The sequence below is a fragment of the Pristiophorus japonicus genome, chromosome 10 (genome assembly GCF_044704955.1).
Source record: "Pristiophorus japonicus isolate sPriJap1 chromosome 10, sPriJap1.hap1, whole genome shotgun sequence".
In the NCBI taxonomy this organism is placed as follows: Eukaryota; Metazoa; Chordata; class Chondrichthyes; family Pristiophoridae; genus Pristiophorus; species Pristiophorus japonicus.
In genome coordinates this window covers 118,127,285-118,152,176 of record NC_091986.1, presented here as the reverse complement: position 1 = coordinate 118,152,176, position 24,892 = coordinate 118,127,285, and the positions used below count along the sequence as shown (strand labels likewise).

The 24,892-nt window shown below is 46.9% G+C and overlaps 1 protein-coding gene across 2 annotated transcripts in view; it reads right to left on the bottom strand.

The window, feature by feature from the left end:
* The window catches only part of dlg2 (discs, large homolog 2 (Drosophila)), a 1,568,664-nt gene that overhangs the window by 30,451 nt on the left and 1,513,321 nt on the right, over positions 1 to 24,892 (bottom strand). For both annotated transcript variants that reach the window (XM_070892045.1, XM_070892046.1), the window contains exon 24: positions 4,332 to 4,504. In XM_070892045.1, coding sequence (XP_070748146.1) covers positions 4,332 to 4,504 — 173 coding nt within the window. The remainder of the gene's footprint in view (positions 1 to 4,331; positions 4,505 to 24,892) is intronic.

Genomic DNA, 24,892 nt, shown 5'->3' with positions numbered 1-24,892 from the left:
TCTCAGCACACTGTTAGAACCACTGCATGTCTTACTACGAAAAGGGGATGAATGGGTTTGGGGCAAAAGCCAAGGAAATGCCTTTGTAAAAGCAAGAAAATTGTTATGCTCAAACAAATTGCTTGTGTTGTATGATCCATGTAAGCGTTTGGTATGAGCATGAGATGCGTCGTCAGATGGCGTTGGGTGTGTATTGCAACAAGCTAATGATTTCGGGAAACTGCAACCGGTTGCTTATGCATCCAGGAGTCTGTCTAAGGCCGAGAGAGCCTACAGCATGATTGAATAGGAAGCGTTGCGTGTGTCAATGGGGTAAAGAAAATGCATCAATACTTGTTTGGGCTAAAATTCGAATTGGAAACTGACCATAAGCCACTCATATCCCTGTTTTCCGAGAGTAAAGGGATAAATACCAATGCATCGGCCTGCATCCAGAGATAGGCGCTCATGTTGTCCGCATACAACTATGCCATCTGCCACAGGCCAGGCACAGAAAACTGCACCGATGCTCTCAGTAGGCTGCCATTGCCCACCACGGGGGTGGGAATGGTGCAGCCTGCGATCTAGCCATGGTTATGGAAGCATTTGAGGGTGAGCAATCACCCATCACTGCCCGGCAGATCAAAACCTGGACAAGCCAGGACCCCTCATTATCTCTAGTCAAAAGCTGTGTGCTTCACGGGAGCTGGTCCAGTGTCCCAGTGGAAATGCAGGAAGAGATAAAGCCGTTCCAGCGGAGCAAAGATGAAATGTCTATACAGGCAGACTGCCTTCTATGGGGTAATCGGGTAGTGGTGCCAAAAACGGGCAGGGACACTTTCATCAGTGATCTCCACAGCACCCAACCAGGCATTGTAATGATGAAAGCGATAGCCAGATCCCATGGGTGGTGGCCCGGTATCGATGCGGTCTTAAGAGTCCTGCGTTCACAGATGTAATACATGCTCGCTGTTAAGCAATGCACCCAGGGAGGCGTCGCTAAGTTTATGGTCTTGGCCCTCCAAACCGTGGTCTAGGGTACACGTCGACTATGCAGGCCAGTTCTTGGGTAAAATGTTCCTTATGGTTGTAGACGCGTGCTTCAAGTGGATTGAATGTGAGATAATGTCGGCTAGCACATCCGCTGCCACTACTGAAAGCCTGCGGGCCATGTTTGCCACACACGGCCTACCAGATGGCCTGGTGAGCGACAGCATGCCATGTTTTACCAGTGCTGAATTCAAACAATTCATGACCCGTAATGGGATCAAACATGTCACATCTGCCTCTTTTAAACCAGCGTCCAGTGGTCAGGCAGAGAGAGCTACGCAAACCATCAAGCAAGGCTTGAAGAGGGTAACTGAAGGCTCACTGCAGACTCGCCTATCCCGAGTCCTGCTTAGCTACTGCACGAGACCCCACTCATTCACTGGGATCCCATCTGCTGAACTGCTCATGAAAAGAGCTCTTAAGACAGGGCTCTCGTTAGTTCACCCTGATCTACATGAACAGGTAGAGAGCAGGCGGCTTCAACAAAGTGCATACCATGATAGCGCAAATGTGTCACACGAGATTGAAATCAAGGATCCTGTATTTGTATTAAATTATGGTCAAGGTCCCAAGTGGCTTCCCGGCACTGTCGTAGCCAAAGAGGGGAGTAGGGTGTTTCGGGTCAAACTTTCAAATGGACTCATTCACCAGAAATACTTGGACCAAATCAAGCTCAGATTTACGGACTATCCTGAGCAACCCACCTTGGACCCTACCTTTTTTGATCCCCCAACATACACACCAGTGGCAACCGGCACCACGGTTGACCACGAAGCAGAATCCATCATCCACAGCAGGGCCCAATACACTAGGCAGCCCAGCAAGGCCAGTTGCACAGCAGCCCAGCGAGGACCCAACAAATAATTCAACAACACCAGCTTTCACACTGAGACGATCAACCAGGGCAAGAAGGGCCGCAGATCGACTCACATTGTAAATAGTTGCACTATTGACTTTGAGGGGGGAAGTGTTGTTATATATGAAAACTTGTATTTACTCTGTACAGCCACCAGAGGGCTCATCCCCTGGTCCCCATAATCCCTAGGGAGCACAGGTATTTAAGGAGGCTTCACAGGTTGGAGAGGCACTCTGGAGACCTGCAATAAAAGACTAAGGTCACACTTTACTTTGAGCTCACAGTGTTCAGTCTGACTCTTTCTCCATACACTACAGTAACAGAGAGGGTTAATGAGGGCAATGCAGTTGACGTGATGTACATGGATTTCCAAAAGGCGTTCGACAAAGTGCCACATAATAAGCTTGCCAGCAAAGTTGAAGCACATGGACTAAAAGGGATAGTGACAGCATGGATACAAAATTGGAAACAGAGAGTAGTTGTTTATCAGACTGGAGAAAGGTATACAGTGGTATTCCCCAGGGGTCAGTTCTCGGACCACTGCTTTTCTTGATATATATTAATGACTTGGATTTGGGTGTACAGGGCACAATTTCAAAATTTGCAGATGACACAAAACTTGAAAGTATAGTGAACAACGAGGAGGGTAGTGATAGACTTCAAGAGGACATAGACAGGCTGGAGGAATAGGTGGAATGAAAAGTGATAGGTGATACATTTTTGTAGAAACAATGAGGAGAGGAAATATAAATAAAGGATACAATCCTAAAGGGGGTGCTTGAACAGAGAGACCTAGGGGTATCTGTGCATGAATCGTTGAAGGTGGCAGGGCAGTTGAGAAAGCGGTTAAAAGCGCTTACAGGATCCTGGGCTTCACGAATAGAGGTATAGAGTACAAAAGCATGAAAATTATTATTATTATGGTTCGGCCTCAACTAGAGTATTGTGTCCAATTCTGGGCACCACACTTGAGGAAGGATGTAAAGGAGAGGGTGCAGAAAAAATTTCCGAGAATGATTCCAGGGATGAGGAACTTCAGTTATGTGAATAGACTGGAGAAGCTGGGGTTGTTCTCCTTAGAGCAGAGAAGATTGAGAGGAGATTTGCTAGAGGTGTTCAAAATGATGAGGCGTCTGGACAGAGTAGATAGAGAGAAACTGTTCCCATTGGCAGAAGGGTCAAGAACCAGAGGATACAGATTTAAGATGATTGGCAAAAGAACCAAAGGCGACATGAGAAAAAACTTTTTTAAGCAGTGAGTGATTAGTATCAGGAATGCACTGCCTGAAAGGGTAGTGGAGGCAGATTCAATCACGGTTTTCAAGAGGGAATTGGATAAGTACCTGAAAGAAAACAAGTTGCAGGGCTACGGGGATAGGGCAGAGGAGTGGGTCTAGCTAAGGTGCTCTTGCAAAGAGCTGGCACAGGCTCGACGGGCTAAATGGCCTTTTTCCGTACTATAAACATTCTATGATAAGTCTACTTTAGTATAGAGAGTTGATTAATACTGCAATCATTTTTGCTTCAAAATTAACTTGTGTAACAATTGAAGCAAATCATAGAATTATAGAATGGTTACAGCACAGAAGCAGGCCATTCGACCCGTGCCGGCTCTCTGCAAGAGCACTTCAGCTAGTCCCACTTCCTCACCCTTTTCCTGTAGCCCTGCAATTTTTTTTTTCCTTCGAGCATTTATCAAATCCCTTTTGAAAGCCATGATTGAATCTGCATCCACCATTCTTTCAGGCCATGCATTCCAGACCCTAAACACTCGCTGCATAAAAGAGTTTTGCCTCATGTCGCCTTTGGTTCTTCTGCCAGTTATCTTAAATCTGTGAACTCTGGTTTCTCTACCCTTCTGCCAATGGGAACAGTTTCTCTCTATCTACACTGTCTAGACCCCGCATCATTTTGAAAAAGCAAATCATATAAAATTCTGTAATTTTTTAATTCAAATTTATAAATCAAAAGTATTAAAATATTGGAATTTTTAAAAAACAATTTTTTTGCCATGATTGAACCATTAAAGTTTTTTTGAATAGTTGAAAGAAAATTGTTTAGGATTTTTTAAGAGTGACAGCAGATCTTTTCAAATTTATTATTTTATTAACCTGTCCTCTCCTTAACATTGCCAGGGTAGAATTTAGGAATCAGGAGCTAATAGCTATACTATTTCAGCATGTGCCACATTTCCGTAACAAAAAAGCAATATTCATAATTGGCACAAACAAATTGATTCTACTTCTGTAAAATTCCAAGGATAAGAATAGAAAGGGGTTTGCTCTGCATCTGAAGCAAGGCACATTTGACCTATCAATGTTTGATGATACAGCAAAAAATCAGCTAATTTCCATTCTAAACAATCCCACCCTCGCCTTGAAAAGCCCAAATTCTCTTCTTTCACCCCAGAATTTTGGTTTAAAAAAAATGATAAGAAACAACATACTCTTTCAGCCACATATTTTACGGACTGAACACTAGTTCCATATAGATTATCATTATATTGTCCTGCTTCAATAAATTTGTGCTCCTGGATATCCTTTTCCATCTGATCTCTACAGGTGACAAAGTGATAGTCTCGTCCATCCATTTCATAGTCACGTTTTGGTCTTGTGGTATCTTTTTAAAAGAGGAGAAAAAGCATAATTTAGTATTCAATGGCAGAGAACCAATTACTTGAAGATATAGCAATGCTAGTACCAATATCATCTTTCTCTAGCTGTAAAAAAACCCCAACATGCAATATGACATAACTCCATATTTTGGTCTGTGCTGTATTGTTTTTAAAAATCCACCATTTAAAATAAATATTGTATCTGTATTCTAAAACGGATGCAATTCAAATGTATCAAGATCATTTTTTAACCACCTCAGGAAAGTTAAATAATATATAAACTTCAAAAATAACTTTCGAGGTGACATAACTGAGTGCCACAAGAGAAGCCTTTCAGAACACAGTAGGCTTTTCAATGCAAACATGAATGGTTATTTCCTGGCATGCATTGAGTATCAGTAAATTACACCTTAGAATACATTACCCTATTTAATCAAACAGTATTTATGTACAATAGAAGTCTGTTAATGGGAACACCTCCTGGGAAAGCAACATGATTCCTTCATCTGAATGCTTTTATTAAACAAACACCATTAAAGTATATACAGTGTACTGATTCTGATTTGGCAAAGATGAGTCTCGAAAGTATATGATCTAAAGTCATTACCCCTTCTCTAAAAGCACCCAGTGATAAGTGGCTGTAAAATCCGTACAATGAGCACGTTAAAACCAGCTCTGTTGTATGAATATAACAGCAGGTCCTTGTGTACAATTCTGTCAATCATAGCATTTATTTTATACCTCTCTTAAACCTTTTTATTTTCTTCCTATTTTAGGTGGTCTGTCACTATTTTCTAACAATACACCATTGTCCAGCCAAGAAGGCAGATGGGTGCAAAACAACTCGGGATAATCTGCCTGATGATCTTCTTTCCCATGACTCCAATACCATTCCCCAGCAATGTGGCCGAGATCAAGATCCTGTTGCATAGTGAATAAGTTGAAATCAGGCCCCATATAAATGGCACACTGCACTGGCTGCATGCTGCAGAACCCTAAACAAATAAAGGCAGCCTACTGATTACATCTGCTAATTTAGTAATCGCTTCTTTGCAGCCCTGTTATCATTAACATGATTAACAATCATATTAATGAAGCAACAACCTCAGTACAGATTGTTACTGTAATACTGCATTTTCTCATTAGAATATGTCTGGACAATGAATTTCAGGATTGCTAATTTGATTACGGCAGAGAGGGACAAAAGGTAGAAGTGGACCAAGACTAAGCCTCCTTAAATATCCCAAGGAGACATTTATTAGCCTGACAATTACAGTGGAATAAGATAAAAGCTGGGATTTTGACTTATTGATGAAGAAAGAAACTCAACAGTGTGCAGTTCAAAATTGAAGAAATGCTGAGTAGCCAGAGATGAGGTGATATGAATATAGTTTGTAATAAAAGGTACTATGAAGGTACTTCTTGAAAAAATATAAGTTTAAAGACATGAAAATGGAGCCATGATACCAAGGTACTGGGATTGCTGTCAAATAGATTTTTTTCCTTCTGACAGTATTTGGCTGAGAATGTTAACATAATGTTGTTTTACATAGTTTATTTCTTTTCAGTGCACCCAATATTATTTAAATTATTTGTACAGTGTAACTTATTAACTTTCTCAGTCATAGGGTTCTTATTATGACAGAAATAAAACAAGACTTGTATTTAAATAGTGCCTTATCACATCTCTCAGGAATATCTCAAAGAGTCTCAAATTTAATTAATTACTTTGAAGAGTAGCCCTTGTTTTGTGTCAGCAGATCTTTTTGAATAGGTTTTGAATATAAGGAGCTGTAAAAGTAGGATGGTGGGGCTTGGGAGAAGCTGTCTGCCAGGCCTACACCAGTGTCATTCTGTGTTGAAGTGAATGACTCTTTCTCAGATTTTTCCACTCAACAACTGTCTTCCCAATGGCACATCTGAGTTTAGTAACAGTAGGTTGGGGATTGCAGACATACATCCATGTCCCACTAATCCACATTGCCCTTCAAATGAATCCTTGCAGCAATAAAATATATTTTGTAAAATGCAACAATATATTTAAATGGCAATTTGTATAGTGTCTAATAAAACTGTTATGTATGTAAACCTCACCAACGTGTAAGATTTGCCACCAGGGGGCACACCTGTGGGAGACCTAAGGGTCACCTGTGCACTCTGGGCAAGCAGGTATAAAAGGCAGTCTACCATGCTGCTTCCTCACTCTGGAGTTACAATAAAGAGACCAAGGTCACAACAGTTCGAGCTGAAGAGGTACAATCTTGTGGAGTTACTCCAAATGTAACAATTGGCGACGAGTAACAGATCACGAACTTTCACATAGTTATGGCTGCCGTTGGTATTCTTGAGAGATTTGTTGAGGGTGATGATTGGGAAGCCTTCATTGAGCGTCTTAACCAGTACTTCGTAGCCAATGAGCTGGAAAAGGAAGAAACCGCGGTCAAGCGCAGGGCGATTCTCCTCACCGTTTGCGGGTCCACGATATATGGCATCGTCAAAAATCTGCTAGCACCGACGAAACCAACGGAGAAGACATATGAAGAGTTGTGCACGCTGGTTCAGGAACACCTCAAGCTGAAGGAGAGCATCTTGATGGCCAGGTATCGCTTTTATATGCACCACCGCTCCGAGGGCCAGGACATGGCGAGCTATGTCGCCGACCTAAGATGCCTTGTGGGACCGTGTGTATTTGCTGGATTTTTGGGGAAGTGTTGCGGGACTTTTTCGCACTTGGTATCAGCCACGAGGTCATTCTTCGCAAAGTGATCAATCCCGAGATCTGAGCAAGGCCATCACGATAGCCCAGGTTTTTATGTCCACGAACGATAACACTAAACAGATATCACTGCAGCATTGGAACTCACTGGCAAGTACTGTGCATAAAATGCCTTCAGCAGGCAGAACTGTACATGGCAGGGCCTACACGCCCGCAGAGGCCAGACCTAGGATGACTCAGAGCCCGCCGTGGGGCATGAATGCGAATCCATTAGCACCGTGTTGGCGCTGCGGGGGTAATCATCGAGCCCATTAATGTCGATTCAAGCACTACGTGTGCAAGAGCTGTGGTACAATGGGGCATCTCCAGCGAATGTGCAGACGTGCTGCGACTCACCACGTGGCAGAGTCGGCAGAAGATGACCGGTCCGGCACAGACCACGCCTAACGAGCAGGAGAGGCAACTCAACCTGAGGATGAAGAGGAAGTGTATAGGATACACACCTTCACCACCAAAAGCCCTCCATTAATGTTAAAAGTTAAACTTAACGGCACTCCGTCTCCATGGAATGGGACACGGGAGCGAGTCAATCAATTATGAGCCAGAAGGCATTTGAGAGGCTGTGAGGCAACAGAGCACAACGACCCAAGCTGATCCCGATTCAGGCAAAGCTGCGCACCTACACCAAGGAACTGATACCAGTTATTGGTAGTGCGGACATAAGAGTATCCCATGAGGGAACAGTGCACGATTACAGTGTGGATTGTTTCAGGTGATGGGCCAACGCTGCTTGGTAGAAGGTGGATGGGGAAGATTTGATAGAACTGGGAAGACCTCTGTGTACCTTCTCTGGTGAACGACATCTCCCTTGCTTAAAAGCTGAGCAAGCCCCCACCTTCAGCTGAACCAGGCATCGAAGTGCAGATCCATTTACAGATCCCCGAGCCACAGGCCGCTCATCACGACCATGAGGAGGTGAAGATCAACCGAGCAGCGGTACAGGCGCGGTACCCACCACCCAAAGCCGACGACCTCTTTGCGATGATGGAAGAGGCTCCAGGTCGACCAAGCAGAGTGGGACTCCGGCCGAAATGATCCGAATGAGTCTTCCAAACGCTAGAGGCAAAATCCCTGGGGTTAAAGATCGCGGCAGTTGGCATCATTGACATGGACAAGAGTGCGTCCAGACCACGGGACGAGAGTGCGTCCAGACCATAGGATGTTGCTGCAATGAAATGGAGTCATGTGTTGCCCAGCAAGGGGTGGAAACGGTGCAGCCCGCAAACCTGCTCGTTGTTATGGAAGTGCTAGAAAGCGAGGGGTCAACCGTAACGGCTCCCCACACTAGGACCTGGACCAGCCAGGATCCCACGTTAACAGCTAACCGCTAGACGGGATTTTGCTGCTTATCCGTCGCAAAGATGTAATGCTCATCCCATCAGATTGGCCCCTATGGGGCAACCCTGCAAAGAAAGGCAGGGAAGCTACACACAGTTGGTGGTCCTGGGCCTCCATACCATAGCCCAGGATCCACAGGGACCACGCGGCCTCCCGCCACTACTGAAAATCTCAAGGCCATATCTGCCATCCTTGGCTTGCCAGACCTTAGGGTCAGCGACAATAGTCCGGAGCGTGTAGCCCAAATCATGAAGCCGAGCACCACACGTGTCACGGTAGACTCCCCACAGACCCGGCTATCCCGGGTGCTACGCAGTCACTGGACTGAATCACTTAGAACCGGGCCTTCCGTATGCTATCAGCAGAAAATGCACCATGATCGTACAGCTCCTCCACACGACATCAGAATAAATGATGGTGACCATGATCATGGCCCCAGATGGGCTGCTAGCACTGTATTAGTCAAAGAGGGGAATGGAGTATTGTGATGAAAATAGAGCGTTTGTTGTGAAACCATGTAATGGGCAAACGCAGAAAGCATTTGGACCAGACCAAACTGCGAACTACAGATAACCAGGAACTACTGTGAAAGAACCTGGCCCCCATCGACCCACTAACACAATCGACCTCGCTGTCAACCACGAGGATGAACCCACCATGCTCGACAGTCCGATCAGACCAGCCGCACGGCCGTGCAGCAATGATCCGACCAACTCACCCATGCCAGGACTTCAGCTCAGGCGATCGACCCGGGAATGCAGAGCGCCAGATCGCCTCAACTTGTAAATAACTTGTACATAAGACTTTGGGGAGGAGTGACGTTATGTATGTAAACCTCACCAATGTATAAGATTTGCCACCAGGGGGCACACCTGTGGGAGACCTAATGGTCACCTGTGCACCCTGGGCAAGCATGTATAAAAGGCAGTCTACCATGCTGCTTCCTCACTCTGGAGTTACAATAAAGAGACCAAGGTCACAACAGGTCGAGCTGAAGATGTACAGTCTTGTGGAGTTATTCTAAACGTAACAAAAACAATGTAAAATATTGCTATAGCTTCAAAATCGATTGCTAAATCTGAGAGCCTTTGTAAGTGACAATGATCTTGTGAGATAGAATAATGACAAGCATTCATATAATACGCCTCCATGTATGTTATTTTATATGCTTTCAAAGCATTGATCAACTTTGTAAATGTGCTGTGAATGGTATAATAAATAATAGTGCTTATTGTGTTAGAAAGGTAATCACTATTGAATTAAATTGATCTAAAGGCACCAATCTGATTTGAACCCATTTTCCATTTATGAGAAAACAAGGTTTTGAGCACATGGAGGTATATGTAACCCCTAGGTATAATTACCTCCCAAGTTTCATTCTGCCTGCCTCTCTTGCCCCACTGCCTCACAAGAGTCAATATTGCATACGTTATGCTGTATTAAAAATGTTTTGAAAAGCTTCTCTCTCTCTCACTCAATAGAAACATTTAAAAATTTGCCAAGATTGATAAAATGCCATGTAGGACTGTCAGCCTTTTGCCAATCAATAGAAATTGTGGCTTTGCTCTCCCAAAGCCTCTAGATTTGACTTTTTAAATGCACTCCTGGCTGTCCTCCTACATTCTACCCTACGTAAACTTGAGGTCATCCAAAACTCGGCAGCCCACGTTCTAACTCACACCAAGTCCTGTTCACCCATCACCCCTGTGCTCGCTGACTTACATTGGCTCCCGGTTAAGCAACGCCTCGATTTAAAAATTCTTATCCTTGTTTATAATTCTCTCCATGGCCTCGCCCCTCCCTATCTCTGTAATCTACTCCAGCCTCACAACTCCCCCCCCCCTGAGATATCCGTGCTCCTCTAATTCTGCCCTCTTGAGCATCCCTTATTATAATTGCACTACCATTAGTGGTCGTGCTTTCTGTTGCCCCGGCCCTAAGCTCTGGAATTTCCTGCCTAAACCTCTCTGCTTCTCTATCTTCCTTTAAGATGCTCCTTAAAACCTACCTCTTTGACCATGCCTTTGGTCATCTGCCCTAATTTCTCCTTATGTGTCTTCTAATACTCCTGTGAAGCACCTTGGGATGTTTTACCACATTAAGGGCACGATATAAATACAAGTTGCTGTTGATATATTACTGACAACTCTATTATGTCAATGAGACTATGGTACAAAGATGCAGAGGATACTAGCTGGATGGCTGCTGAGGTAGTCCTTTGTGCTGCAGCACACTTTTTATGTACTAGCCATAATGAAGATTGGTTGCCAAGAATGCCAGTTCAGGTACCGAAAGAAAGAAGACTTGCATTTATATTGTGCTTTTCATAACCTTGGGACATCCCAAGGCACTTTGCAGCTAATGAAGTACTTTTGAAATGCTACAGCCAATTTCCTCACAGCAAAATCTGACAAACAGCAATGTGATAATGACCAGAGAATCAGTTTTAGTGATGTTGGTTCAGGGATAAATATTGGTAATGGATTACCTTATAGTCACCCCCAGAACAATGATGATGAAAATGGCCCTAAATCAATGCAGTTTAACAACACATTAAAGGAGATATATCTGTGCTCATTGGAAAAAGGACTGAGATTGGGCAATCCATATTAGTTTTAAAAACGTGAGGGAATGATTGAGAAACATGTGAAAAGTTCTTTGTGCTGAACCACCTTTATCTAAATTCTGGATAATTGGTGAACTAGTGGTAACCTCAAAACTATGGCATGGCTCAATTACAGAGGGAGATAGTCCTCTTCTTCCATTAATCACCAACAGAATGGTAACAGCTTCAACAAAAGGAAAATGGCAGAGAGTTCTGTGATCAGAACAATCCATGGAGATTGTGATGTGCATTGGAGGTATAATTGTTGTATATTCACATGAACAAATTTCTGGGACAATGTTTTAAATATTGGCAAAGCATCTGAACAGATAAATACATTAACATGTCAATGAAGAACACAAAAGAAACACAGAAATAGCTGCAAACAATGCATCCACCAATAGCAAGTCACTTTGATGACACCAAAAGTTGCCAGGAACACACTATTTCTAATTGCTATACTGAGCAGGGGGCAAGGACATCTGCCGAAAGCTATCAGGGCCCTCTTTACATATGCATGCTGGGTCTTGATGAAGATATTAGGATTGAATGCAATTTTAACTGGTGGCCTGAGCTGGAATGCTGTTGTAGCTGTCCCACTGGATGACAGCAGGAAGAGAAGCTGGAACCAAAAGAGTGTTCCTCCAGGATCCATATGGAAAGCTTAGGCATTTCTCTGCCAGACACATCCCTTTCCCAAATGAGAAACACCAGTGAGATGGACTTTGTTATGTATGTAAACATTGTAACTGTGTAAGACTTGCCATCAGAGGGCGCAACTGTTGGAGGCCCAAGGGTAACCTGCACACCTCGTGCAAGGGAGTATAAAAGGTTGTCTGCCATGCTGCTTAGGCACTCTGGAGATGTATTAAAGAGACTAAGGTCACATCAGTTTTAGCTCACAGTACTCAGCCTTGTGGAGTTCTTCCATACTTAACAATTGCCGACAGATTACGAACTTTCATGCGGTCATGGCTGCCGTTGGTATTTTAGTGAGATTTTGTAGAGGGTGATGATTGGGAAGCCATCGTTGAGCATCTCGACCAGTACATCGTGGCCAACAAGCTGGATGGGGACGATAAAGCGATCAAGCGCAGGGCCACGTGTGTGGGTCCGTGTGTGGGTCCACAATATACGGCCTCATCAAGAATCTGCTAGCATTGGAGAAACCAGCGGAGAGGATATATACAGAGTTGTGTACGCTGGTTCGGAACCAGCTCAAGCCGAAGGAGAGCGTCTTAATGGCCAGGTATCGCTTCTACATGCACCACTGCTCTGAGGGCCAGGACATGGTGAGTTATGTCGCCGACCTGAGACGCCTTGCAGGAACTTGCAAATTTGCTGGGGTCATGTATTCAACTATCATTGTAACTCATGTATAAGCTGACCTAAGTTGTACACCTTGAGAACATTGACCACAAGGGGGTGAACTTGTGGGAGACACTCCGAACCTGGACTTTCAGGTATAAAAGGGGAAGCTCCACCCACCTTCATCACTTGAGGTCTTGGTAATAAAGGTAACTGGTCACAGAGTGACCTTCTCTCAAGTATGGGCCTCGTATGCATTTATACTGTATAGTAAGGACATATTAGCTGGATTTTTGGGGGAAATGCTGCGGGACTTTTTTGTGCTTGGCATCGATCACGAGGTCATTCTTCGCAAGCTGCTGTCTGCCGAATCCCTAGACCTGAGCAAAGTCATCACAATAGCCCAGGCATTCATATCCACGAGCGATAATACCAGACAGATATCTTCCCAGCTTCGAACCTCACCGGCAAGTACTGTGCATAAAATAATGTCGCTAGCAGACAGGAATGCATATGGCAGGGCCTACACATCTGCAGCTGCAAGACCTAGAATGACTCAGAGTCTGCTATCGGGCATGAATGCAAATCCATTAGCACCATGTTGGCGCTGTGGGGGTAATCATCGAGCCCATTAATGTCGATTCAAGCACTGCGTGTGCAAAGGCTGCGAAACAATGGGGCACCTCCAGCAAATGTGCAAGAGTACTGTGACTCACCACGTGGCAGAGTCGGCAGAGGATGATCGACCCGGTGCGGATCACGCAGAACAAACAAGAGAGGCAACTCAACTCGAGGAAGAAGTGTATGGGGTACACACCTTCACCACCAAGAGCCCTCCTATCATGCTGAAAGTCAAACTGAACGGTATTCCGATATCAATGGAGTTGGACACGGGGGCGAGTCAGTCAATTATGAGCCAGAAGGCTTTTGAGAAACTGTGGGGCAACAAGGCACAAAGGCCCAAACTAAGCCCGATTCAGACAAAGCTGCGCACCTACACCAAAGAGCTCTTACCAGTCATTGGCAGTGCGGCAGTTAAGGTATCATACGATGGAGCTGTGCATGATTTATCACTGTGGATTGTAGCAGGCAATGGCCCAATGCTATTCGGCAGAAGCTGGCTGGGAAAGATTCGATGGAACTGGGACGACATCAAAGCATTATCTTCAGTGGATGATGCCTCATGCGCCCAAGTGCTGAGCAAGTTTCCGTCGCTATTTGAACCAGACATCAGCAACTTCACAGGCACCACGGTGCAGATCCATCTAGTCCCTGATGCAAGGCCCGTTCATCACAAGGCTCGAGCGGTTCCATATATGATGAGGGAGAAAGTCGAAATCGAACTGGACAGACTTCAACGAGAGGGAATCATATCGCTAGTCGAATTCAACGAGTGGGCCAGTCTGATTGTTCCGGTGTTGAAAAGCGATGGCACGGTCAGAATCTGCGGAGACTACAAGGTAACGATCAACCGAGTCTCGTTACAAGACCAGTGCCCGCTACCCAAGACAGATGACCTGTTCACAACGTTAGCGGGGGGGGAAGTCATTCACCAAGTTGGACCTAACCTCTGCTTACATGACACAGGAGCTGGCTGAATCTTCGAAAAGATTGAAGTGCATCAACACGCACAAAGGACTGTTTATATACCACATGTGCCCTTTGGGATTCGCTCGGCTGCTGCCATCTTCCAGAGGGACATGGAGAGTCCGCTGAAATCGGTTCCGCGCACTGTTGTGTTTCAAGACGACATCCTGATCACCGGTCATGACACCACCGAACACCTGCACAACCTGGAAGAGGTTGTAAGTCAACTAGACAGAGTGGAACTCAGGCTGAAACGCTCCAAGTGTGTTTTCCTGGTGCCAGAGGTCAAATTTTTGGGGAGAAAGATTGCGGCAGATGGCATCAGACCCATGGACTCACAGACAGAGGCCATCAAGAATGCACCCAGACCACAGAATGTGACGGAGCTGCGTTCATTCCTGGGACTCCTCAACTATTCTGGTAACTTTTTATCCGGGTTAAGCACTTTGCTGGAACCGTTGCACATGTTGCTACATAAGGGTGATGACTGGTTTGGGGTAAATTTCAAGAGACCTTTGAGAAGGCCAGAAACCTACTTTGTTCTAATAAGTTACTTGTACTGTATGACCCGTGTAAACGATTAGTGCTCGCTTGTGATGTACCTTCGTACGGGGTTGGCTGTGTGTTACAGCAAACCAATGTGTTGGGCAAACTCCAACCGGTTGCATACGCGTCTAGAAGTCTGTCTAAGGCTGAAAGAGCCTACAGTATGGTTGAGAAAGAAGCGTTAGCATGTGTATATGGGGTTAAGAAAATGCACCAATACCTATTTGGACTTCGGTTTGAGCTTGAAACCGACCATAAACCGCTCATTTCACTGTTTTCAGAAAGCAAAGGTATAAACACCAATGCTTCGTCCTGCATCCAAAGATGGGCACTAACATTGTCCGCCTATGACTATGTTATCTGTCACGGACCAGGCACAGAGAACTGTGCTGATGCCCTCAGTCGGCTACCACTGCCCACTACCGGGTTGGAAATGGCACAGCCCGCATACTTGCTTCTGGTCATGGATGTTTTTGAGAGCAAGGGGTCACCTGTCACTGCTCGTCAGATCAGGACCTGGACCAGCCAGGATCCTGTGCTGTCACTTATAAAAAGTTGCGTCCTCAATGGGAGCTGGTCGGCCGTTCCCGGGGAAATGCAAGATGAAATTAAGCCGTTTCACCGACGCAAAGATGAAATGTCCATCCAGTCAGATTGTCTCTTATGGGGTAATCGCATGGTGTTGCCAAAAAAAGGCAGGGAAACATTTATACGCGACCTACACAATACCCACCCAGGCAGAGTCATGGTGAAGGCTATAGCCAGGTCACATGTTTGGTGGCCCGGCATTGACTTGGACTGAGAGTCATGCGTACACCAGTGCACCAAAGGAGGCTCCATTGAGTCTGTGGTCACGGCCCTCCAAACCGTGGTCCAGGATCCACGTAGATTTTGCTGGTCCCTTTCTCGGAAAGATGTTTTTAGTTGTCGTGGACACTTACTCTAAATGGATTGAATGCGTAATCATGTCATCCAGCACATCCACTGCCAGCATTGAAAGCCTCCGGACTATGTTCGCCACCCATGGCTTGCCCGACGTCCTTGTCAGTGACAATGGACCATGTTTCACCAGCTTGGAATTCAACGAGTTCATGACCCACAATGGCATCAAGCATGTCAGGTCTGCCCCATTTAAGCCTGCATCCAATGTCAAGCGGAATGGGCAGTCCAAACTATCAAGCAGAGCTTGAAATGCGTGATGGAAGGCTCCTTGCAGACCCACTTATCTCGGGTACTACTCAGCTACCGGACGCGACCCCACTCACTCACTGGGGTACCCCCTGCAGAATTGTTAATGAAGAGAGCACTAAAAACCAGGCTCTCCCTAGTCCACCTGGATCTAAATGATCATGTGGAAACCTGGCGTCACCGGCAAAACATGTACCACGATCACGCGGCTGTATCGCGTGACATTGATGTTAACGACCCTGTGTTTGTCCTGAATTACGGTCATGGTCCTAAATTGGTTGCTGGCACTGTCTTGGCCAAGGAGGGGAATAGAGTGTTTATAGGCAAACTACTGAATGGACAAACATGCAACAAGCATTTGGATCAGACCAAACTGTGGTTCACCGACAACCAGGAACAACCTGAAGAGGACATCACCAGCATCGATCCACCAACACACACCCAACCAGCAGTCGACCTCGCTGTCAATCAAGAGGATGAACCCACCATTCCCAACAGTCCTGTCAGACCAGCCGCGCCGCAGTGCAGCAATAGTCCGACCAACCATGCCGGAGTTTGAACTCAGACGATCAACCAGGGAGCGTAGGGCCCCAGATCGTCTCAACTTGCAAATCATTTGTATCAAAGATTTTTGGGGGGCGGGGGAGTGATGTTATGTAAAGATTGTAACTGTGTAAGAGTTGCCACCAGTGGGTGCAACTGTTGGAGGCCCAAGGGTCATCTGCACACCTCGTGCAAGGGAGTATAAAAGGTTGTCTGCCATGCTGCTTAGGCACCTGGAGATGTATTAAAGAGACTAAGGTCACATCAGTTTTAGCTCACAGTACTCAGTCTTGTGGAGTTCTTCCATACTTAAACAGACTTCAAAGCCAATTCTGCCACTTTCCTGTTCTTGGTGGGCCATATGATTTTCCGTTGCTTCCTGCGGACTTCCTATCTGTTTCGGGTGATCATTTGGCAATTGGGGTTAAGTGAGGTACATGAGTTAAAATAGATTGGGCCTCATTTGTGGAGCAGCTAGTGAGTTCTCAACTCACCTCACTACCTATCAAAACTTGCCTGGAGTTAAAATTAGGGCCATTAAGAAATTCATAAAGTTCAGGTCATAATGAGCTCTCAATGGTTTCGGTACTTTCTGAATATTTATCAGGTATCCTGCACACTGGGCAGTTAGGTTTTAGCATCCATGCTGGGCTCTAGCAGAGCAATGGGGCCTGAGGATTGCATTATCAGCACTATAGGGGTCAATATTAATCCACTCACAACGGCCGCGAGAGGGTCGAGGGGGAAAAGTTAAACACTTAAATCGGGGAATGCATTCCCAACTCGCTGCATACTCGCCGCATACTCGCCGGTTGCCATTTTTACAGCAGCGGTTTGCAAGGCATGTGTGTGTCCAGTCTTGGTGAGGCGGGACACTTTATTATAATATTTAAATCAGTTTCCCACAGTACAGCTGGGAGCCTGATTTAAATTCATCAGTGGCCGGCCAGGTTTCCCAGGGCTCGGAAGATGGCACAGCTGGCTCCAGCAGGTTAGCACATTTTAGAGCACCCTTGTGAGCCATGAGGAGCAGGAGTGCTCTCCCGGTCCCTCAAGCGAACCTTCAGCCTCAAACTTGCTGACGCAATCGACTGACTCCACTTAACTCTAACCCCCGACTGACTCCACCTAACTCTAACCCCCGATCTCCGGCCTGCCCCATGATCGGCCGACCCCACTTCCCTCCAACCCCCGATCTCTGGCCTGCCCCACAATCGGCCGACCCCACCTCCCTCCAACCCCCGATCTCTGGCCTGCCCCACAATCGGCCGACCCCACCTCCCTCCAACCCCCGATCTCTGGCCTGCCCCACAATCGGCCGACCCCACCTCCCTCCAACCCCCGATCTCTGGCCTGCCCCACAATCGGCCGACCCCACCTCCCTCCAACCCCCGATCTCTGGCCTGCCCCACAATCGGCCGACCCCACCTCCCTCCAACCCCCGATCTCTGGCCTGCCCAACGATAAGCCGACCCCACCTCCCTCCAACCCCCGATCTCCGGCCTGCCCAACGATAAGCCGACCCCACCTCCCTCCAACCCCCGATCTCCGGCCTGCCCAACGATAAGCCGACCCCACCTCCCTCCAACCCCCGATCTCTGGCCTGCCCCACAATCGGCCGACTCCACCTCCCTCCAACCCCCGATCTCCGGCCTGCCCAACGATAAGCCGACCCCACCTCCCTCCAACCCCCGATCTCCGGCCTGCCCAACGATAAGCCGACCCCACCTCCCTCCAACCCCCGATCTCCGGCCTGCCCAACGATAAGCCGACCCCACCTCCCTCCAACCCCCGATCTCCGGCCTGCCCAACGATAAGCCGACCCCACCTCCCTCCAACCCCCGATCTCCGGCCTGCCCAACGATAAGCCGACCCCACCTCCCTCCAACCCCCGATCTCCGGCCTGCCCAACGATAAGCCGACCCCACCTCCCTCCAACCCCCGATCTCTGGCCTGATCCAAAATCGGCTGAACCCACCTACTTCCAACCCCCGATCTCTTGTCTGCCCCACGATCGGTCGACCCCACTTCCCTCGAACCCCCGATCTCCGGCCTGTCCCACAATAGGCCGACCCCACTTCCCTCTAACCCCCGATCTCTGGCCTGCCCCACGATCGGTCGACCCCACTTCCCTCAAATCTCCGATCTCCGGCCTGTCCCACAATAGGCCAACCCCACTTCCCTCTAACCCCGATCTCCGGCCTGTCCCACAATAGGCCGACCCCACTTCCCTCTAACCCCCGATCTCTGGCCTGCCCCACGATCGGTCGACCCCACTTCCCTCAAACCTCCGCTCTCCGGCCTGTCCCACAATAGGCCGACCCCACTTCCCTCTAACCCCGATCTCTGGCCTGCCCCACAATCAGCTGACCCCACCTCCCTCCAACCCCCGATCTCTGGCCTGCCCCATGATCGGCCGACCCCACCTTCCTCGAACCCCCGATCTCCGGCCTATCCCACAATAGGCCGACCCAACTTCCCTCTAACCCCGATCTCTGGCCTGTCCCATGATAGGCCGACCCCACTTAGAAACATAGATACATAAAAAATAGGTGCAGGAGTAGGCCATTCGGCTCTTCAAGCCTGCACCGCCATTCAATAAGATCGTGGCTGATCATTCACCTCAGTGTCCCTTTCCTGCTTTCTCTCCATACCCCTTGATCCCTTTAGCCGTAAGGGCCATATCTAACTCCCTCTTGAATATATCCAATGAACTGGCATCAACAACTCTCTGCTGTAGGGAATTCCATAGGTTAACAACTCTCTGAGTGAAGAAGTTTCTCCTCATCTCAGTCCTAAATGGCCTACCCCTTATCCTAAGACTATGTCCCCTGGTTCTGGACTTCCCCAACATCGGGAACATTCTTCCCGCATCTAACCTGTCCAGTCCCGTCAGAATCTTATACGTTTCTGAGATCCCCTCTCATCCTTCTAAACTCCAGTGAATAAAGGCCCAGTTGATCCAGTCTCTCCTCATATGATAGCCCAGCCATCCCTGGAATCAGTCTGGTGAAGCTTCGCTGCACTCCCTCAATAGCAAGAACGTCCTTCCTCAGATTCGGAGCCCAAAACTGAACACAATATTCCAGGTGAGGCCTCACCAAGGCCTTGTACAACTGCAGTAAGACCTCCCTGCTCCTATACTCAAATCCCCGAGCTATGAAGACCAACATACCATTTGCCTTCTTCACCACCTGCTGAACCTGCATGCCCACTTTCAGTGACTGATGAACCATGACACCCAGGTCTCGTTGCACCTCCCCTTTTCCTAATCTGCCGCCATCCAGATAATATTCTGCCTTCGTGTTTTTGCCCCCAAAATGGATAACCTCACATTTATCTACATTATGCTGCATCTGCCATGCATTTTCCCACTCACCTAACCTGTTCAAGTCACCCTGCAGCCTCTTCGCGTCCTCCTCACAGCTCACACCACCACCTAGTTTAGTGTCATCTGCAAACTTGGAGATATTACACTCAATTCTTTCATCTAAATCGTTAATGTATATTGTAAAGAGCTGAGGTCCCTGCACTGAGCCCTGCGGCACTCCACTAGTCACTGCCTGCCATTCTGAAAAGGACCCGTTTATCCCGACTCTCTGCTTCCTGTCTGCCAACCAGTCTATACATTATCCCCAATACCATGTGCTTTGATTTTGCACACCAATCTCTTGTGCGGGACCTTGTCAAAAGCCATTTGAAAGTCCAAATACACCACATCCACTGGTTCTCCCTTGTCCACTCTGCTAGTTACATATTCAAAAAATTCTAGAAGATTCTTCCCTCCAACCCCCAATCTCCGGCCTGCCCCATGACAGTAGCCTTCAAAAGGGAATTGGATAAATACTTGAAGGAGAAAATAAATGCAGGAATATGGGGAAAGAGCGGGGGAGTGGGACTGACTCGATTGTTCTTTGAAAGAGCCAATGCAGACTCAATGGGCCGAATGGCCTTCTTCTGTGCTGTATTATTCCGTGATTCTATGCTCAAGGGAAGCTCGAGGAACAGCACCTCTTCTTTCGCTTTGGCATTTTGCAGCCTTACGGACTCAACATTGAGTTCAACAATTTCAGATCATAAGCACTTCTCCCATTTTTGTGGACAGCTGCTTTTGGTAATGATTCCATTATTACCATTTACACCTCCTCAAAACTCATCTTTTGTTTCTTGTCTTGTCCCATGACCATCCCCCTTTGCCTTGCACCATCATCTCTTTTGTCACTTAATCTCTCCTGCCTTTCATGCTACTACAGACCTTTACTTTTGTTCTTTCCTCCCCTCCCCCTTTTCTTTTTCCAGTGCTGATGAAAGGTCGTCGACCTTAAACGTTAACTCTGTTTCTCTCGTCACAGATACTGCCTGACTGGCTGTGTATTTCCAGAATTATCTGTTTTTTTATTTCAGATTTCCAGCATCTGCAGTATTTTGGTTTTGTAGCCTGTCAATCTGGCTGACTGCCAGAAATGGAAATGGAAGAAGAAAATGATAAAGAGGTCCTGCTATTAAATTCGTCATAATCTCCGCGTCCCTGGGATTTCCTTCTTGCTACCGTACCGTCCTCACCTCCCTGTAAATTTTGGAGCCACAGGGTTGGATTTTCAAGGGGGTTGCGAGCATTTTAGTGCTTGGGCGAAGCACGTTAAATGAGGCAAACAAAATTTTGCGCGGGGGCGGAACTTTCAGTTGCTGTTTTGCCGCAGCGCTAAAACTCAGCGACTGTCCATTGTTTTGAGCATTTGGATGATGTCAATCGTCGTGCAACGCTGCGCTAGCGCCCGGGCGGAACTTTCGAGCATATCGCCTGATTTAGCATCCGCTCGGGAACCCGCTAGCAAAAAGAAGTCACACCTAGGTCGGACCCGGGGTGCACCCGGCGCTAACCGCGCCATCTTGAAAACCGAGGATAGATAAGTTTAATGCTGTTTTGTAAGGATATAAAATTGTTCAAGTTAATAAAAATGTAGAAGTTTACTGCAGAGCTGATCTTTTTGTCTGTAACTCAAAACCTGAGTATATTTTTGGCATTTGGATGGAATAGATAATGTAACTTTTTACCTTGCTTTAGTGACTAATGGTATTTTGTTAAATTTTCTATTCTGAGCAAACTTTTTCTTGTGTTTATGGATCACTCTGTCAAACAGATGTTGCTCACCTCATTGGCATTACTGTGCTATTTTCTTCTCTTCAAAGCCAATAATGGCTCACCACTGTCCTGTCTGAGATCAGCAAACTTCACGCAGGCAAGTGGGTTACCTGAGACCTTTATGATCTGCAGACCCATTTGTACTGTTCCATTTTCTTCATCTAGTGAAAGTGACTGGACGGGAGGGAAAGGCATGGCCAGGTGCAGCCTGTTCTCACTAATCATCCATACGTGTGCAATTTCTAGAAGGTTCACTGAACCATCTGTCATTGTCTTGGGACACAAGCCAATTATATAGTGGCCATTGCTGTCTTGACTAATTCAGTATCGAAAAGGATTCGGAGAAGGCGGCTGCGTTTATCATCGTGAAGTTTATAGTTTACAATTGTCAGTTTATAGTTCATTGTAAAGGATATTTAAGGACATTTTAAAAGATGGGGGCTATACTATGTCCATCATTATTCCTGGCTGCTTTATTTTTACAGCGTAGAGCTGCAAGAAGGCTTATTGATGTTCATTTTGAACGTAATCGAAGAGGTCGCAGACGTATGGGGAGGAGGCCTTGCTCCCAACGAGTTTACAAGGAACAGCATTCATACCTGCAGCTTTCTGAGGCACAGTGTGTTAGAAAGCTGAGCTTTCGAAAAGAAGTGTTGACAGAGATATGCCAGCTCACAAATGTAGACCTACAGCCTACCAGCGGCAACAGGACTGCACTGCCTGTCGAGGTGAAGTGACTGCGGCACTTGCTTTCTATGCCTCTGGCTCCTTTCAGGCATCAGCAGGAGACATACGCTCCATCTCCCAGCATGCTACACATTGCAGCATTCGCCAGGTGACCACTGCACTGTATGCACGCAGGATGGAGTTCATAAACCTCCCAATGACCAAGGAGGCCCAGAATGAGAGGGCTGTAAGTTTTGGATGATTTGCTGACTTCCCCAAGGTTACGAGTGCCATTGACTGTACACATATCACCCTGCATATGCCTTTACACAATCAAGAGGTTTACCGAAACTGAAAAGGAATGTTCAGATCGTCTGCAACCATACTCAGCGCATCATGGCAGTCAATGCCCAATATCCAGGGAGCATCCATGATATTTTCATCTTGCGTGAGAGCACTGTCTCAGGCTTGTTGCAGCATCAACCACAAGGCAAGGGCTGGATGCTGGGGGACAAAGGTTACAGCCTTGCCACCTGGCTCATGACCCCCCTCCAGAACCATCAAACAGAAGCCAAGCACCACCATAATGAGAGTCATGCAGCCACACACAACATTATCGAATGGACAATTAGAGTGCTCAAGCAGCACTTCCAATGCCTGGATCCCTCTGGAGGCTGCCTGCAATACTCCCCTCAGCAGGTCTCTGAGTTCATTGTGGTGTGCTACATAACTTGGTTGCCAATGGGGATTGCAGAACTACCTGAGGAGAGAGGGAGGAGGGGGGGGAGGAGGAGGAGGACAAAGACAAGGAAGAGGAGGCCTGGCGAGGAACCCATGCCACCACTACCCCCACCACAACCACAGGGGAGGCATCGTGGAAATATCACTGCTGCAAAAGCCTTACGTCAGCAGCTGATAATTGAATGCTTTGCTTGAAGATTGAACAGCACATTTGGCCATTACCTGGCCGCTCTATCCCACCATGTTGACTATTCCCCCTCTTATTCTGCAAATGAGACACTACACAGAAATGATTAAGGTAAACAACAGATTTTTAAAAAAATGTAAACTTTTCATACTTTGTAAATATTGAAACAAACTTTAATAAACATTGACAACTTTTATAACTTAACATTAATATAATTTGAAAACTTTAAAAACTTTAATAAAATAACAAGAACAATACAACAACTCCACCCCAACGTCTTTTAGCACCATGTGTTCCCCCCCTTACCCTTGCCCCTAGCCCCCTCCCTCGCCTGCTCCCCCTACACAAAGTGGCACCAGTTCGTGCAGCAAGGCGGCCAGAGTCCTGCTGTATTGGGGGAAGACATTGGAGACGCCATGTGGGGATGAACTGGAGAAGCTCGGGGTATGGAAGGCCCGGCCTCTGACTGGTGAGCTTCTTGCTTGGCGTCGTCAGTCACAGGTGGTGTGGGTCTGGGTGCGTCAGTAGCGCGTGGGCATTGACAGCTTCGCAGGTTTCGTGGCTCGCACGGACAATCTGCGACCCGACCTCCATGATGGTCATCCTGTCGGTCAGCTGACCGACTTTGCCGACTCACCCTCCGTAGAGATGGCATACAGGATTCGACCCCAGAACTGCTTTGCTGCACACCACTAGTAGTCCCAGGAGCCTTGGATGTGTCAAAGGCCGAGAATGTTTGATCATCCTCGGAAAACATGTTTCCCAGTGCCAAAAGAGGTGTGGAGTGTGTCTTCTCCCCTTCCCCTGCAGTCGGCTCATCAATGTATCTTCCTCTTTCTCCTCCTCCTCTTCCTCCCCCACATGATGGCCTGATGTGGAGGGTTCATCAGAGGCATATGGCGCCTGTGACTCATCATCTGTGTAAAAAGCAACAGACCAGTGATTAGCAGCAGGAGAGGGGACAGGGTGACATGAGGAAGGTCACATAACACAGGCTCATTTGAAGGACTGCCGCTACTCCATTATATGTAATCCACAGACACTATCACATTGCCCTAACCTTGCTCCACAGACACTGTATCACATTGCCACAACCCTGCTCCACAGACACTGCATCACATTGCCCCAACCCAGCTCAGGGAGTGTACATAACTTTCCAGTCAGGGATCAGCACCTTCATGGGCAGTTGCCCAACCATTGGCGCCGATGCAGCTTGCCACTCGCTCCTCCACGTACATGAGTGGCAAGGTGCCAGCCCGACCACCACCTGTGCCAGCTGTTCGCACCGGTTATGCAATTTCTTTGCCTGTAAAGATGAAAATGGGAATGGTTACCAGAGAGTCCATCTGCTCTTGTGGCACACACAGATAGCCACCAAAGCACTTATACCATACTGTGTGAATGTAATACAGTCCTCTGTTTAATTGCCTTGGAAATTGCATATAGTTCATCAGGAGGACATCAAAGTGTGGAAACATCTTATGAGATGTCAGAAAGCAATCTTAATAATGTGTAAAGATCATTCATGGCAAATAGGATGCCAAACTAAGCCTACCTATGTGTCATGCATTTTAGGAGGCAACCGAAAGAGAGCCGAGACCCAGCAACAGCATCAGAACAAATAGTGTGTCAGATTTATAATTTCAGGAATGAAGGAGTGCATGAATGAAAATGGTACTCACTCTGACGACCCTCGTGAGATCGTTAAATTTTTTTCGACACTGGTCCGGTGTTCTCGCAACAGTGCCCATATTTTTCTGAAGAT